A 14685-nucleotide genomic window follows, 5' to 3' on the forward strand; every position below is an offset into this window, starting at 1 on the left:
CCTGTTTTGATCATTTATGACGATCCCTAAGCAGCCCAGACCACACTGAGCATGTGCACAGTCTTTGTCTTGCAAAGATGTTTAACAAAGTTACAAGATGGTGACCCCCTGTGGCCAACTTTGAAAGCATAAATCATTTGTTTGATTAGGCTTGTGGTGCAGTAACTTCATGTTTATGTTTAGTATACAAAATACAGCATTTCTAGCATTATTATATTTTAGACTTTACTTTCCCTTTAAGAGCACCCTAGTGGCCATAATTAATTGAACCAGCTCCACCCCTGAAGAGCAATGCAAATGAAGAAAGCCCAGAAGCAGGAGCAGAAGTACAGAGAATGAATCTGCCATAATCAAGGGGGTAATGGGCTCCTTTGTACCCTGAGCCCACTGGAGCATGCTAATTTGAAGCCTGAATTATTGCTGCCATTCACTTGTCACACTTTTTTTGCTAGCATGACCTAAAGCCAATTTAAATATCTAATGCTATTGTCAGACTTACTTTTTTTATTTTCTTTGGGGTGCAGGGTGCCCTCCCATTTGATGACGATAACTTACGGCAGCTTCTAGAGAAGGTCAAGCGAGGGGTCTTCCACATGCCGCACTTTATTCCCCCAGACTGTCAGAACCTTCTATGTGGAATGATTGAGGTGGATCCCAATAAACGATTGACGGTGAGAATAAAGGGGTGCAGAGTAGTAACGTGGGGGGTGGGAGGCAAACAGTTGGTTTACATTGGCACGTTCTGGGAATCAGGAGGAGTTTCACACTCAAGTAGTGCATTTTTTCTCTTGCAGTTAGAAGCCATACAGAAGCACACTTGGTACATGTGAGTATACTAATCAGTCTATGTGGGCATGGACGGCTTTCTCTTTGTCTCAAGGGTGTTGGAGGGAATTACAATGACAGAGTTGTGTGTGTAGGAAGTACAGTGACAGAGCTGTGTGTATTCTCTCTCACAGTGGAGGGAAGAATGAGCCGGAGCCAGAGCAGGCCGTTCCCAGGAAAGTACAGATAGGATCCTTGCCATCGCTGGAGGACGTAGACCCTGATGTACTGGATAGCATGCACTCGTTGGGCTGCTTCCGAGACCGCAACAAACTGCTGCAGGACCTACTATCTGAGGAGTATGAGCACACAACCTGGAGAGCTTGGGCCATTAGATGTGGGGGATTAAGCACATGCTGGGTGGGGTGTACGGGGCAGTGATAATGGTCATGAGAATGAGACAGAGCAAGAGAGTAAATGGAGCAGTATGGAGCCATTAGGGATCGGGTTATATGGTCAGGCTAAGTGCTACTTACACAGTGTGGGATGAGTTGATGAAGTAATAAGCAATAAAAGAGAATTATGGGAGTTTTATGGAGCAGTGGAAGGGAGTGATACAATGGAGAAAGCATAGTGACAGGCTAAATGCCACAATTATGAAGGTTTAGAGGGAATAGCAAACTAGTGGAATAAGAAGAAGAAACTATTATCATTATGATTCTTTACTTACTTAGCACTGAAAGATTCCACAAAGCTTTACAGGGATTATCCATGTTTCCTATATCAGTCCTTGCACCACTGGAGCTTACTGTCTAATACATCACACTATAAGGGTCTCCAAAAGAAAGAAACTACATGAAATTAGCAGGCACATTTTTTAGGGTCAGTTTTAAGCAAAAAGTATAATCATGGCAGAAGAAGCATGAAACTGCAGAATAGTGATGATTTTTCAACCTTTTCTTCAGGGAAAATCAGGAAAAGATGATTTATTTCCTTTTGCTGGATCGGAAAGCAAGGTACCCCAGCCAAGAAGATGAAGATTTGCCCCCTAGAGTGGATATTGGTAAAGATTCAAACCAGCTTAGTTTTGGATTGTGCAGCACACTTAAATATACTTATTAGCTTACTCTGTCCTTTGCATGTCTCCTTTTATTAGACCCCCCTAGGAAAAGAGTGGACTCACCCATGCTGACCCGCCATGGAAAGAGGAGGCCGGAGAGGAAGTCTATGGAGGTTCTGAGCGGGACAGATGGAGGATCTCCTGTGCCAGCAAGAAGGGCTATTGAGATGGCACAACATGGACAGAGGTAAAGAATGTAATGTAGAAAATATACATAGGCTGCTGTGCCAGCCTGTAGCCCTCTGGAAGAGAAGATCCACACTTCTTGCCAATAAACCAGGGATGGGCAGGCTGATGTTGCAAAACTACAACTCCCTACACCAGGGATGTCAGGTCTAATTTTAAAAATCAGCTACAAAACCAGACCAAAACTAGCCAAGAGTCACTTCAAAAGTAGCCCAAAAATAGCACATGTGCATTGAAAAAAAAATTAATATATGTGAAAATAAACCTTTTTCAAATGTTTCCATGAAGTAAAATGGGACAGATTCGCCCGTCACCAGAGGCATAACTACAGAGGAAGCAGACCCTGTGGCTGCAGGGGGGCCCAGGAGGTATAGGGACCCCATAAGGTACTAATTCACATACAGTTTCAATAAATATTGGTAAAACAGGTCAACCTACAGACATTTTGGTGGCCAGCAGATTCTTGTCCTAAAATTGTCTGAAATTGAGAAAAGTCACCAGAAAAGGTGAGAATGCTTTAAGAGGGAAACTGGGGTACAGAGGCCAAAATCTGGTAACTTCAGACTTCTACACAAGTCAGTCCCATTGCATGCTGGGTATTGTAGTCTTACATTAAACTTGGCAGTCTGCAAATTGTTTAACATAAACAACATTACCCAACATGCATTGGGAGACACAGGCTTGGTATATTAGGGCAACAAAGTAAAAACCAGCCAAAGGCCTAATAAGTAGCCCAAATCCATACCTTGGCGTGTTTGTACTTTTAAACCCCGCCTGGGCTTTAAATTAGTAGCCCAGTTTGACTGGAAACCCTTCACTCTTCCCTGCACCCCTTCACTAGCTTAACTGGAATAGGGGTTGTAGTTCTGCAATAACTGGAGTACTGAAGGCTGCCTATCCCTGCAGTCAGTTTTTCATTTTATTATCCTTTGTGCAATTTAAAGTTCCCTTATACTCTTATAATGTTATGTATGTTCTGTCTGCTCCACTTCAGGTCACGTTCTATCAGCGGAGCTTCTTCTGGACTCTCTACCAGTCCGATCAGCAGTCCCAGGGTGAGTGCCCCCTCCAGCCGTTGCCATTAACTCATGTATATATCGTCAATATATCGTCATGAGCTCAGTCCCTGATATATATATCAGCTTGTTTGTCTCTTTTCATACATCCTGATGACCTCAGACTAAGATCTCTGCATGTACTTTGTGCTTTTTATATATTTGTTGCTGTGTACGGTGACCTATTCCGCAAGCATCGAATCAGCAATCTTTTCTCCTTAATAAATCAGTGCTGACACCAGAGGCTCCCCTAGAGCTGCAATATGCTATACTTAACTCATGTGACCAGGATAATCTGGCTGTATACATAGCGGAGTCCCAGATGAGGGTGCCATGAATTACTTGGCATTCCCTCCGGGCCTTTAGCTGGACGAACGGCTGAACGGGAAGAGAGATGTAGACGTCTTGCTCATACCTAATGACAGCCCAGGGTGAAAAGGGGAATTTTTTTTTTTTTATAATGTCTTTATTTGCACCAACTAAAACATATTAATAAACAAAATTGAATGCAATATAATGTTATACTTTTACATAGGGTTATAAATATAATGGAGGTAGGTCTACACACAAGGGCTTCCAATGGGGGATTATTTTAATCATGTAAAAGAAAGAAACAAAGTAGAAGGGGTTGCTGATCTAACCTATGTTTTGCTTTGAAGATGATTTACCAGCAATACACGGCTGGGTGCGTTTTCATTGCTGCCGGGCTGCTCTGTGGCTGATATTGGTTTGCTGCTGCCGCTAACTTGCATGTCTTTCTCTTTTCTTTTTTCATTATTTTGTCCTCCATGCTGGCTGCTCTCGCTCCTTACCTTTAACCTTGCTGTAAACCTACCACCAATCGATGGTCACCCCTAACTGGCTCCTCCTCCCCCGGCTGCTTTGCTGCTGTGTAACTGCGTATTGTTAATTGTGGTACTTGCCAATTTTGTAACAACTGTGTATGTGTGCATGCCTTGCCTTTTTTGCTGCCTTCTTTTCTTCTACTTTCCCTTTTATTACTCCTTTTTTCCTTACATGTCTCACTTTTCCTTCATGTTCCTCACACATTCATTATTTTTGCCCACATTCTTTCTCCATTCCATTCCGTTATTGGCCTGTCTTCCCTCTTTCACTCCCATTTGTTTTTTCTTTTATTTTGCTTCTTGCTCTTTGCGGGTTTCTCCTCTGTATTCTGTTCCCATTCTTTTCACTTTCCTTTGTACTTGTCTGGCTGTCGTTCTACTCTCTCTTGCTTTCTTCTCATCTTGTTTCTATATCAGCCTATGAGGAGGTTTTTTCCCCTTTCCCAGTCACCAACCCCTTCTTCTTCTCCGCACCCAATACTGAACTCTAACCCCTCAGGACGTAGTGATCCTACTCTAGCACACCCAAAAACCCACACCTTCCCTCCTAAACCTAGAGCCTCAGAGAAACCTCTCCAGTCCACCCGATCTCACCCTCTACCTTCCACCAACTCCTCAAGCATATCACCAAAGTCTCATAACCATCCCGCTGGACAGGTTACATGCCGAACTCAAGCAAAGCTGGCTGTCTCTGATCTGGCACCCAAATCTGTGCCCCTTATACAGGTTACCCCTCATCCGTCACCCCGTGGCAGCCCCCTCCCTACTCCCAAGGGGACTCCTGTCCACACACCCAAGGAAAGTCCAGCTGGCACCCCCTCCCCTACCCCTCCATCCAGCCCCAGCATTGGTGGAATGCCTTGGAGAACCAGGCTGAACTCTATCAAGAATAACTTCTTGGGGTCACCACGATTCCATCGGCGTAAACTGCAAGGTAAGAAACATTGGCAGAAAATCCTGAAATATATTTCTTAAAATATTGACCCATTGGTGGTATGGCTGAATAAAATAGGATAAGCTTCCCTTTTCATATTGCTGGTGTAGGGTTCTTTTTTCCTGTTTTATAGGATATCCTAATGGTTATAGAGATTTGAAGAGGGCAATAAGATTAGGAGGTATTAGGTAAAGAATCAAGATGTTTTGTTCAGTTAAAAAGTTAGGCAAGGACTTGCAATCTGTTGATTGTGGCAAATGCAAGAGGGACTGCTGTACAATGCCATAGACAGTCACTCTTTATTTGGCCTGTGGGGGGCTGTTTGGGACTCCATATTTTAAATGTCTGTACCTATTTTAAATATCAGCCTGGACCTGTATAAAAGCAATAACTGTAAGGGATTATTAGGCAGGACAGCAAAAGTATTTATATAAATATTTCAAATATATATTTCAAATATTTAATAAATATATATATATATATATATATATATATATATATATATATATATATATATATATATATATATATATATATATATATATATATATATATGTCTTTTTAGTTCCCACAGCTGATGAAATGACCAATCTGACTCCGGAATCATCACCTGAGTGAGTAATACTTACTACCCATGACAATAACCAGCTGGTCTTGAACTCATGCACTTATGATTTTCGCTGTCGAGAACTTACCCAACATTGGGCCAGATTCAATTCAGTGAGAAAAAGTCATGGTTTATCTCGTAAAAACTCATGGACAAGATTCAATTTGAGGAGAAAACTTTTCCGAATTAAGTTTTCCTATAGACTTCAATAGAGCTTTCACGCATCTCTTTTCAATAGAGATACGTTTTTCTGAATTGAATCTCATCCATGACTTTTCACATGATACATTTTTTTCTCAGTTGAATTGAATCTGGTCAGTTGTTGTTAGTTTTGTAGTGTTTCAATATCAGTATAATGTGGATAGTTGGATGTCATACACTTTATTGAGTCTTACCTTTTTAATTGGTCTGTTTCTCAACTTCTTGACTTTTCTGACTTTCCATGAAACTCTCTCAACAGACTGGCCAAGAAGTCCTGGTTCGGTAACTTCCTCACTCTGGAGAAGGAGGATCAGATTTTTGTGGTTATTAAGGACAAGCCTTTAAGTTCCATCAAAGCTGATATTGTGCAAGCATTTCTCTCGGTATGATAGGTTTTGTTTTGGCTGATTGTTCCTTAAGTGACACAAAACACCAAGCACAGTCATCAATGACAGCTTGAATATTTAGTGTTTTTGAATTATAAGGGGTTTATGTGACCCAGATATCCAACTTGTCCCCATGGCAGATCCCAAGTCTCAGTCACAGTGTGATCTCACAGACCAGCTTCCGAGCAGAGTACAAGTCTACGGGGGGTCCGTCTGTCTTCCAGAAACCAGTGAAGTTCCAGGTGGATATCACATACACAGAGAGTGGAGAGAAGCAGAAGGACTGCGGGATATACTCAGTCACATTCACTCTGCTCTCAGGTATTAATTAGTGTTTGCAAACAGCTTGACACACTGGACTTTTTTGGGAAGCATTTTATTAAGACCATACCATTTTAACTTTTTCCCCACTGCACTAAAGGAACCTCAAAATGACGATAATTTACTGGCTTTATTTTCATACGATGTTTTTTTTCCCTGTCACTACTCATTCCTGGTACCCTACCCAGGCTTTGCCATTATGTGTGTATTTATCTTTGTGTTGCTGGATTTTGTAGGCACAAACAAGTAAATGGCTAATGTAATAATAACAGATACAAAATTTGCTCCAGGCCTGGTGATCCACAACAACCAGTCAGATGGTTGCTTTCAAAGAACAGACCAGCAAATGCTGACGACTGATTGGTCAACATGAGTTACTGAAAACTGAGCATGCTATGCCTATTTGTTTACATCCCCTTTCTTAAATAGATCATTAAACCTAAGGTCCATATTTTTCTTTTGTTTCGTCCCCCTTTTCTGTCTATTTTTGCTATTCCTTTTTGTTTATTTCCTGTTCATTTCTTGTTTATTTATTTTTTGTTCTCTTTTTTCTTCTTTTTTTTTTTTTTGTTTATTTTGTTTACCTTGTTTATATTTATTTATATTTATATTTTTATTTTCATTTTGTTCCCCTTTTTCTTCTTGTTTTTTCTCTTCGCTTATTCATTCATATCGACATTGCATTGATATTATTCTCTTTGAATGCTCTAGACTGTTCTGTTCTATATTTATAAATAACCCTATTTTTGATATTTGATTATACATATTTATACATAATAATACTTATTTGATAATTTATTTATATGATATATTTCTATATATATGGGTAAATTTCACTATATATGTATAATCTGAGATTTATGCAATTTGTGACTATCATGCTTTTAACTAGATTGATACTCATCATCTGGTGTTTTTACTTATTGAATTAATGAATATGCATAAGTATGTCATCAGCAGGGGGCGCTGTTGGCTTCTGATGAAGTGACCTAGCAGTCACGAAACGCGTAGAGCCTTGCACTCCCCTGCCTTGCACTTTTGGATTTTGTGATTTTAACGAGTTTCAATAAAGGATTATATTTTATACAGTCACTTTCATATGTCTATCCAAAGGAGTTCACCAACGTGTGCGCACTTACTCTTGAATCTGATATATCCACGTGGCCAGAGTGGAGTGTTTGGGAACCTGGATAGCATGCTCACCTGACCTCAATTGGGACTCCGTTCGTGTACTATTCAGAGATATTTTTCTTTTGGTTTCCTCTGCTCCAGGTCCAAGTCGAAGGTTTAAACGGGTCGTTGAAACAATTCAGACTCAGCTCCTTAGCTCACATGACCAGCCATCCGTATTGCAGCTTTCAGGTAAGAGTCAAAAGAATGGAAATGTAGCACCCTGGCCTTGATAGGTCAGGCCCTTATGAAACATAACTCCACTTTCAGAGAAAAATAGAATACATGCTTGTTGCTTTAGGCAGCGGTCTGGACAGTCCCTTTAGTGCTGTGACAGAAGGGCACCCTACTTCATTATGACACAGGAGTAGGGTCTGTCTAGAACAATATAATGGGTCAGGATTCCAGTAGAGCAGTAGAAGAAGGAGCACTGTCTAGGCAGTTTTTGGTAATGTTGGAGACATTTTAATCTCTCTTCCCTCTTATGGCAAAAACATGCGTTCTGATTTGGGAAGATTAGTCGCCCAGCGCAAATCTCCTCTTCTTTGGGGCAACTAATCTCCCCGAACTGCCTTCCTGCTGGCTAGAATGTAAATCACCGGCGGGATGGCACTCGGATCGCTTCATTTTCCGAAGTCGGCTGAAGTTGCCTCACGAGGAAACTTCGGGCGACTTTGGAAAACAAAGCACTTTACATTCTAGCCGGCAGGGGAAGGCAGTTCGGGGAGATTAGTCACCCCAAATAGAGGAGATTTGTCACCAGGCGACTAATCTCCCAGAATCTCTGCGTGTCTATGGCTTTAAGGGAATAAATCAGATAAAGGTACAGCTGGCTATACACAGACTAATTGTGGCTGCTGACTTGGCCACTCATTACTGAGCAAATAAATCTGTGTATGGGGGTAAAGTGATGGCCTCCACAGTCAATATCTAATTAGGGCTTGTTCATATATTGATCAGGAAAGCTAGAAAGTCCCATTGGGAGAGGACTGCATTTGGCCATGGAACTTGACCTTTCAACATAATTCCTCATGTGACATAATAGTTGGCCTGAGGGCCAATGATCAGAGCAACTTGAGTTGGCCCACCACTTGGGTGGCTATATTGGACAAAGATCTGCCTGTTTAGTGACCTCTCCAAATGAGCCAGTCTGTATGTGTATAGCCCATTTAATTTGATGTAGGCAGTGTTTGGGTTGGATTTTTAGGCAGTTTACCCTAGAAATTTTTCTTAAATAATTAACCTTTATCTTTGTTCAGGAGCTGGCTAGTTTGTAATTTGGACTCAGGGGTCGCTGATACTGATAAGCAGGCCGTGGTTTAAATAACAGACTGCATAATCAACTCTAGAATAGAATAAAATATATGCATTATAGAAATATTACAAAGTAACAAAAATGAAATCAAATATAAATGTGCTGCGGTGACTTATTCCTACAAGACTTGTGTCTATGGCACGTGGGGAATCTTGAAAGTGCAGAAGACACTCACAGGCCTTGGGACCTTCTATGCAGTACAAAATCATTAGTGATAATGTATCATGCATGGGTGCAAAGAACAAAACACCCGTGTAATCTGCAATGTTTTCTGCCCAGTTCATCTTGCCCCTGAGGTGAGCACTTACATACACAGGCCTTTGCGCTCCAAAATCAATAGCAAGGACCTGTGCATTCCCTTTGCATACAGTTCTTCCTGTGTTCGACAGCATTGGATTGGACTGGTGAAGGTATTCATGTATCTGCTACCCTTTAGGGTCGGACTGGGCCAGCGGGACCCTAGGAGAAAACCCGGTGGGCTCTGGCTCTTTTGGGTCCCGTGGCCTAGACCCTCTCCCTGGACTCCTTTTCCTCACCTCCCTCCCTGAACCCAGTCACCTCCCTAAAGCGACGGAAAAAAGTACGCACATGCGCGGGGGGGAGGGAGGTGCTAGGGGAGAGTGGTCTTTGCAGCTGGGGGTCCGGAGGATGGTGCGGAGGCCCTGAGGCTGCAGCTAGGATTGCCACCTGGCCAGTATTAGTTAAAACACCTGCCAAAGTAGGGTCTGTATTAAAAATGTACCGTCAATGTGGTTGCCGGTAAATTTGTAATACCCTTAACAAAAGCCTTAAGCCTTCCGCTCGAAACTTACAGATTCTCCTGCTTCTGGTCATCGCTTGATGTGGTCCCACCCCTTTTGCATCATAGCCCGCCCCTTTTACATCACAGCCCACTTCTTTTACATCACGCCCACCCCTTTTGTTTCAGCCCCCACCACTGGCTGGTAGAACTTTTCTGAAAAGGTGGCAACCCTAGCTGCAGGCCCAGTGAGCTCTGGATCCCCCAGTCCGACACTGGCCACCCCATATTTTTAATCTAGCTCAAGGTGCAGAGCACAAAGGACCAGCTACCCCGTCCACCACCACCAGCTTCACTGCCATATTTACCTGCCAGTTGTGGATGCAAAAATATACTAATTTACTCTAAAAAAAAAAGCATTCTGCGGGCTGATAGTCTACAAAGGGCTACCAGACAGCCAATCATTTTGCTTATTTCAGGGGTCCCCAACCGCCGGGCCACCGTGCAGAAGCTGGCCGCGGACACTCCTGCACTGGGCCGCCGAGCCCAGCACGTCCAAATTTGTTGGACGTGTCTAGCCAAAATGTTTAACAAAGTTACAAGATGGTGACCCCCAGTGGCCAACTTTGAAATCATTTGTTGATTAGGCTTGTGGTGCATTAAGTTCATGTTTATGTTCCGTATACAAAATACAGCATTTCTAGCCTTATTCTATTTTAGACATTACTCTCCCTTTAAATGCCACATTTGCATTCTTAAAAGTGAGCACAATCCAGAAAGAAAATGTATCAAGTGAATAACACTGCATTCTGTTCATGGCCATTTCCTTGTTATATAGTCCATGAAATCCTGTGCTTGAATGGCTGCCCCCATGGCTACACAGCAGCTTGTTTATATAAACTATAGTAGTACTTATCTGTTATCTATTGTGTATCCTGTGCTTGAATGACTACCCACATGGCTACACAGCAGCTTGTTTATATAAACTATAGTAGTACTTATCTGTTATCTATTGTGTATCCTGTGCTTGAATGGCTGCCCCCATGGCTACACAGCAGCTTGTTTATATAAACTATAGTAGTACTTATCTGTTATCTACTGTGTATCCTGTGCTTGAATGACTGCCCCCATGGCTACACAGCAGCTTGTTTATATAAACTATAGTAGTACTTATCTGTTATCTACTGTGTATCCTGTGCTTGAATAGCTGCCCCCATGGCTACACAGCAGTTTGTTTATAAAAACTATAGTAGAGTTTCTGAAGCAAGCACACCAGTTTATACCAGGAAGTTCATTTTATGTCCTTGCACTGGAAGGGAAAGTGTGACTTGCTTATCTTTAAAGCAACTTGACTCTTTAATAAAAGGGATGCAATATAGGTGCACACCGTCAGCTGTGTGTTTTGAATTAGAAGGCTGTTAGTATGATGTTCCCTGGATACTACATCCTGGCATCCACAAATCATGTAAATGTATCATAAAGGTTGGGAATCATACAGCAGGCAGAATAACTGCTAATAGGCTTTTATTTTGTGTCCACACCACATGTTTCGGGCTTCAAAGGTCTTTCTCTTGCGAAAGGGCCTTTGGAGCCCGAAACATGTGGTGTGGACACGAAATAAAAGTCTTTAATAAAAGGGAGCTCTGATGTATATATTAGAATATTGGCAGCGTTCGTCCTGGTCCTGTAACACATATCAGCCAGTTAGCAGTCACCTTTCATTGGTGTTGTGTGATTAGAACAATAGAGCAAACATCTGATTGGCTGCTATGGGCTACGATCCCATTGGTTATAGAAAACACATTGATGGTCATGTCTCTGTATATTGTGTTTGGCTGTTGTTCTCCTTCTCTGTAAAGGTGGCCATAGACGCACCAATATTATCGTATGAATTGGCTTTTCATAGGATATTTGGAGTGTGTTTGGCGGGAGACGGGCCGACCAATATCAGCAGAAAGCTTGGATTAGAGTCCTGCGCCGAACCAATTTCTAAGACTTCGACCCGAACCGCAACCTGCATATTTAGCCACTTTGATCCCGCTACCCGACCTGGACCCACAACTGCATTATCCGCAAAACCGACCTGCAACCCACCGACCACCATCAAACAGGAAGTGACAGTGATGAAAAACGGAAGTGACGTCATCAAAAGTGGGCAGGGACAGAAACAAGTTTTGTAAATCTTTAAAAGGAGTAAATATAGGGATGCAGCATATGCAAATTAGGGTTTGGATTTGGTTCGGTATTCAGCCGAATTTTTCACAAAGGATTCGGGGGGGTTCAGCCGAATCCAAAATAGTGGATTCTGTGCATCCCTAGTAAAATATAGAAAATATTACATAAGATAAGAAATTTAGATGAGACCAGCAACCCGACCCGCAGACCCGCGGCTATACCCATATCTGAAAATCCTCCCCTCATTCCGCAGGGCGTCCACCTTTTTTGCGGGTAACCTGTGGGTACCCAACCTGCTGCAGGACTCTAGCTTAGATATCAGTCGGCTTGTCGATCAGCCCAGGCGGAAAATTTTGATTGGGCACCTTAAAAGCCACCTGCAGCGGGTCGGGTACCCGCAAAAAAAGTGGGTACCCTGCGGGATGAGGGTTGGATTTTCGGGTCTGTGGGTGGCGGGACTCATTTACATTTCTTATCTTATATTATATTGTCTATATTTTACTCCTTTTAAAATTTTACAAAACTTTTTTCTGACCCGCCCACTTTTGATGATGTCACTTCCGATTTGCAGCAACATCACTTCCTGTTCAATCTGGTTGCAAATAAGGCAATTGTGGGTCGGGTGGCAGATAAAGCAGGTAAATATGTGGGTTGCAATTCAGGTCACAGACTGCGGGTGGAGCCTTATGAATTGGTCCGCGCAGGACTCTAACCTGAACTTCCCCCACTGCTGGTCGTCAGATTCAGGTTTAATTCTATTGTTTTTATACCTGGATATCGATATGACGATTCAGCTCTACACGTTTGTATTGAAACAAATGATCTTTTCCAGGAAAGATCACAATTGTTACGTCTATGGGCACCTTTAGGCCACACGGCCGGGGATTGATATCGAGGGGGGTGGGTTGACTTGTTTTGTGTGGGAATGTTTGGTTCATGTCGCCCCACCCTGTTTTTCCCCCCTGTGCTGTCCAGACCCCAATAACTGTATGGAGTATCTCAGTGGAAAACTCTCAAAATGTGGTAAGGATCGTCCAGCTGTGTGCTCATATCTCTGCTGCTATTGCTACTGCTCTATCCCCTCGCTATCCACGCACCCCACCTTGCTCGTATAGGCACCCTCTTGTCCTAGCACCCTCCCCTTGAGTTCAGTCTTGTGCACCCACCACAGCAACTCCCTGTACACCAACACAAACACAAGGGCCACAGATACTGTACCCCCAAACTGAATAACCTGTCTCCATATACGCACCCACATATATACAGGGGGCAATTGTCTGACTGTTTATTAATTATACAGGTTCCTATGTCAAACAGGGAGAATAGTAGCTGCTACTTGTAGCTAGAATGGAATAATTGGATATTTGTTCCAGAAGAAGCAATAAAACCTGTTTATATTTGCGGCTACCAATCTCCATGTGACGTATGCCTATATGCAATAACCGCTCCTCTGAGTTGTCACTTTATACTTATTTCAAATTTAAAGTAGAAAGTAGAAACAAACCCCTTATTAAAATCCATACCCCCCATCCTACATAGACCCGATTCCCTTCTGCTCCCAGCCTAGCTGCTACCCCGGGCAAATGCCCCTAACTTTTTACATATCCCTCGGTGCAGATTCAGGGATCGGAGTTCACGGTAGCCATGTTCCGGGGTAAGACTTAGGCTGGGGGGGGTCTATGTGGGTGGGGAGAAGGGTTTTTTTTTATAAGGGGTTTGTTTCTCCTTTAAAACTGCTTTTCTAAGAAATAATGCCTTCGCTTTCCCAGCAGCTAGTGCCCGGCATGCAACCTTTCCCTCCTCTTCTCCCAACTCTCCCTCTGGTTAGTGTTTAGCTTGAAATGTACCCTGGAATGTAAATTGATATTGGTCACTACCAGAAAGGGACAAACGTGGGGAATAATGTGCCCCCTACCTTAAAATGTAAGGATATTAAAAGTCACAGGGGGTCATTTATCAACGCTGGGCAAATTTGCCCATGGGCAGTAACCCATGGCAACCAATCAGATTGCTGCATTCATTCTTCTACTTGCAGCTGGCTTTAAAAAGCTAATCGCTGATTGGTTGCTATAGGTAACTGCCCATGGGCAAATTTGCCCAGTGTTGATAAATGAGCCCAACAGTGGGGGGCATAATGGGTAGTTGTCATTGAACTCCATCTAGCTTTATATTCTAAGCAAGGGGGTGCATTATTTCTTATAATACACAAGTTTCAGGGAATCATGTGAAACAGGTGACATCACTAACGCTGTGTATAACTAATGACATCACTAAGCACTGTGAATAATTAATGGCATCACTAAGCAGTATATATAAGATGTCACTAATACCATGGTCTCCCAATATGTAGTCCTGACAGTTTTGTAATAAGCCTGTAGGCCTGTGCCCTGCATTAATTGGTGGACAGCACTAACTGTAGTTCTACCAGTGATTAACTGGGCACTACAGTGTGGCATGGGTAGCTGCAGGCCTTTATTTTTGGAAAGGACTGGACCTAGGGCAGCATGATTTTAGGGGGCAGTTTACTGCCCAACCACACCCACATTGGTTCAGAAACTCTGGAGATAGGCAAGAAATAATTAGTTAAGATAGTTAGATAGATAGTTTTTTAAACTTCTCGTGCGCCAATCCCCATTGCTCCAAAAATGTGCGCAAATAAAGGGGAGGGGGCAAGGACCGACAGCAGACCTAGTAGTGGCCGCTATGTAAATCCGACCCTGGGTAGCTGTTGGGTTCCCACTAGTGATGGGCGAATCTATACCATTTTGCTTCGCAGAAAAACGAAACTCTTGCAAAACGCCAAAATGCCAATGGGCATAAAAAATTTTTGACACTCGACAATTTTTACACAAACGACTTGTTTGTC

General features: G+C 42.6%; 1 protein-coding gene across 7 annotated transcripts in view; it reads left to right on the forward strand.

Moving 5' to 3' along the window:
• Positions 1–14685, forward strand: part of LOC108713833 (serine/threonine-protein kinase BRSK2) — a 95064-nt gene that overhangs the window by 71415 nt on the left and 8964 nt on the right. For 4 of the 7 annotated variants that reach the window (XM_041589925.1, XM_041589927.1, XM_041589926.1 and 1 more), the window contains 12 exons: positions 525–671; positions 795–826; positions 960–1124; positions 1731–1828; positions 1922–2072; positions 3066–3126; positions 4389–4905; positions 5471–5519; positions 5973–6096; positions 6240–6420; positions 7693–7782; positions 12795–12842. In XM_041589925.1, the coding sequence (XP_041445859.1) occupies positions 525–671; positions 795–826; positions 960–1124; positions 1731–1828; positions 1922–2072; positions 3066–3126; positions 4389–4905; positions 5471–5519; positions 5973–6096; positions 6240–6420; positions 7693–7782; positions 12795–12842 (1663 nt within the window). The remainder of the gene's footprint in view (positions 1–524; positions 672–794; positions 827–959; positions 1125–1730; positions 1829–1921; positions 2073–3065; positions 3127–4388; positions 4906–5470; positions 5520–5972; positions 6097–6239; positions 6421–7692; positions 7783–12794; positions 12843–14685) is intronic. The other 3 variants (XM_018257480.2, XM_018257481.2, XM_018257484.2) reach the window with 2 other exon arrangements.

This window comes from Xenopus laevis, chromosome 4L (genome assembly GCF_017654675.1).
Source record: "Xenopus laevis strain J_2021 chromosome 4L, Xenopus_laevis_v10.1, whole genome shotgun sequence".
Lineage (NCBI taxonomy): Eukaryota > Metazoa > Chordata > Amphibia > Anura > Pipidae > Xenopus > Xenopus laevis.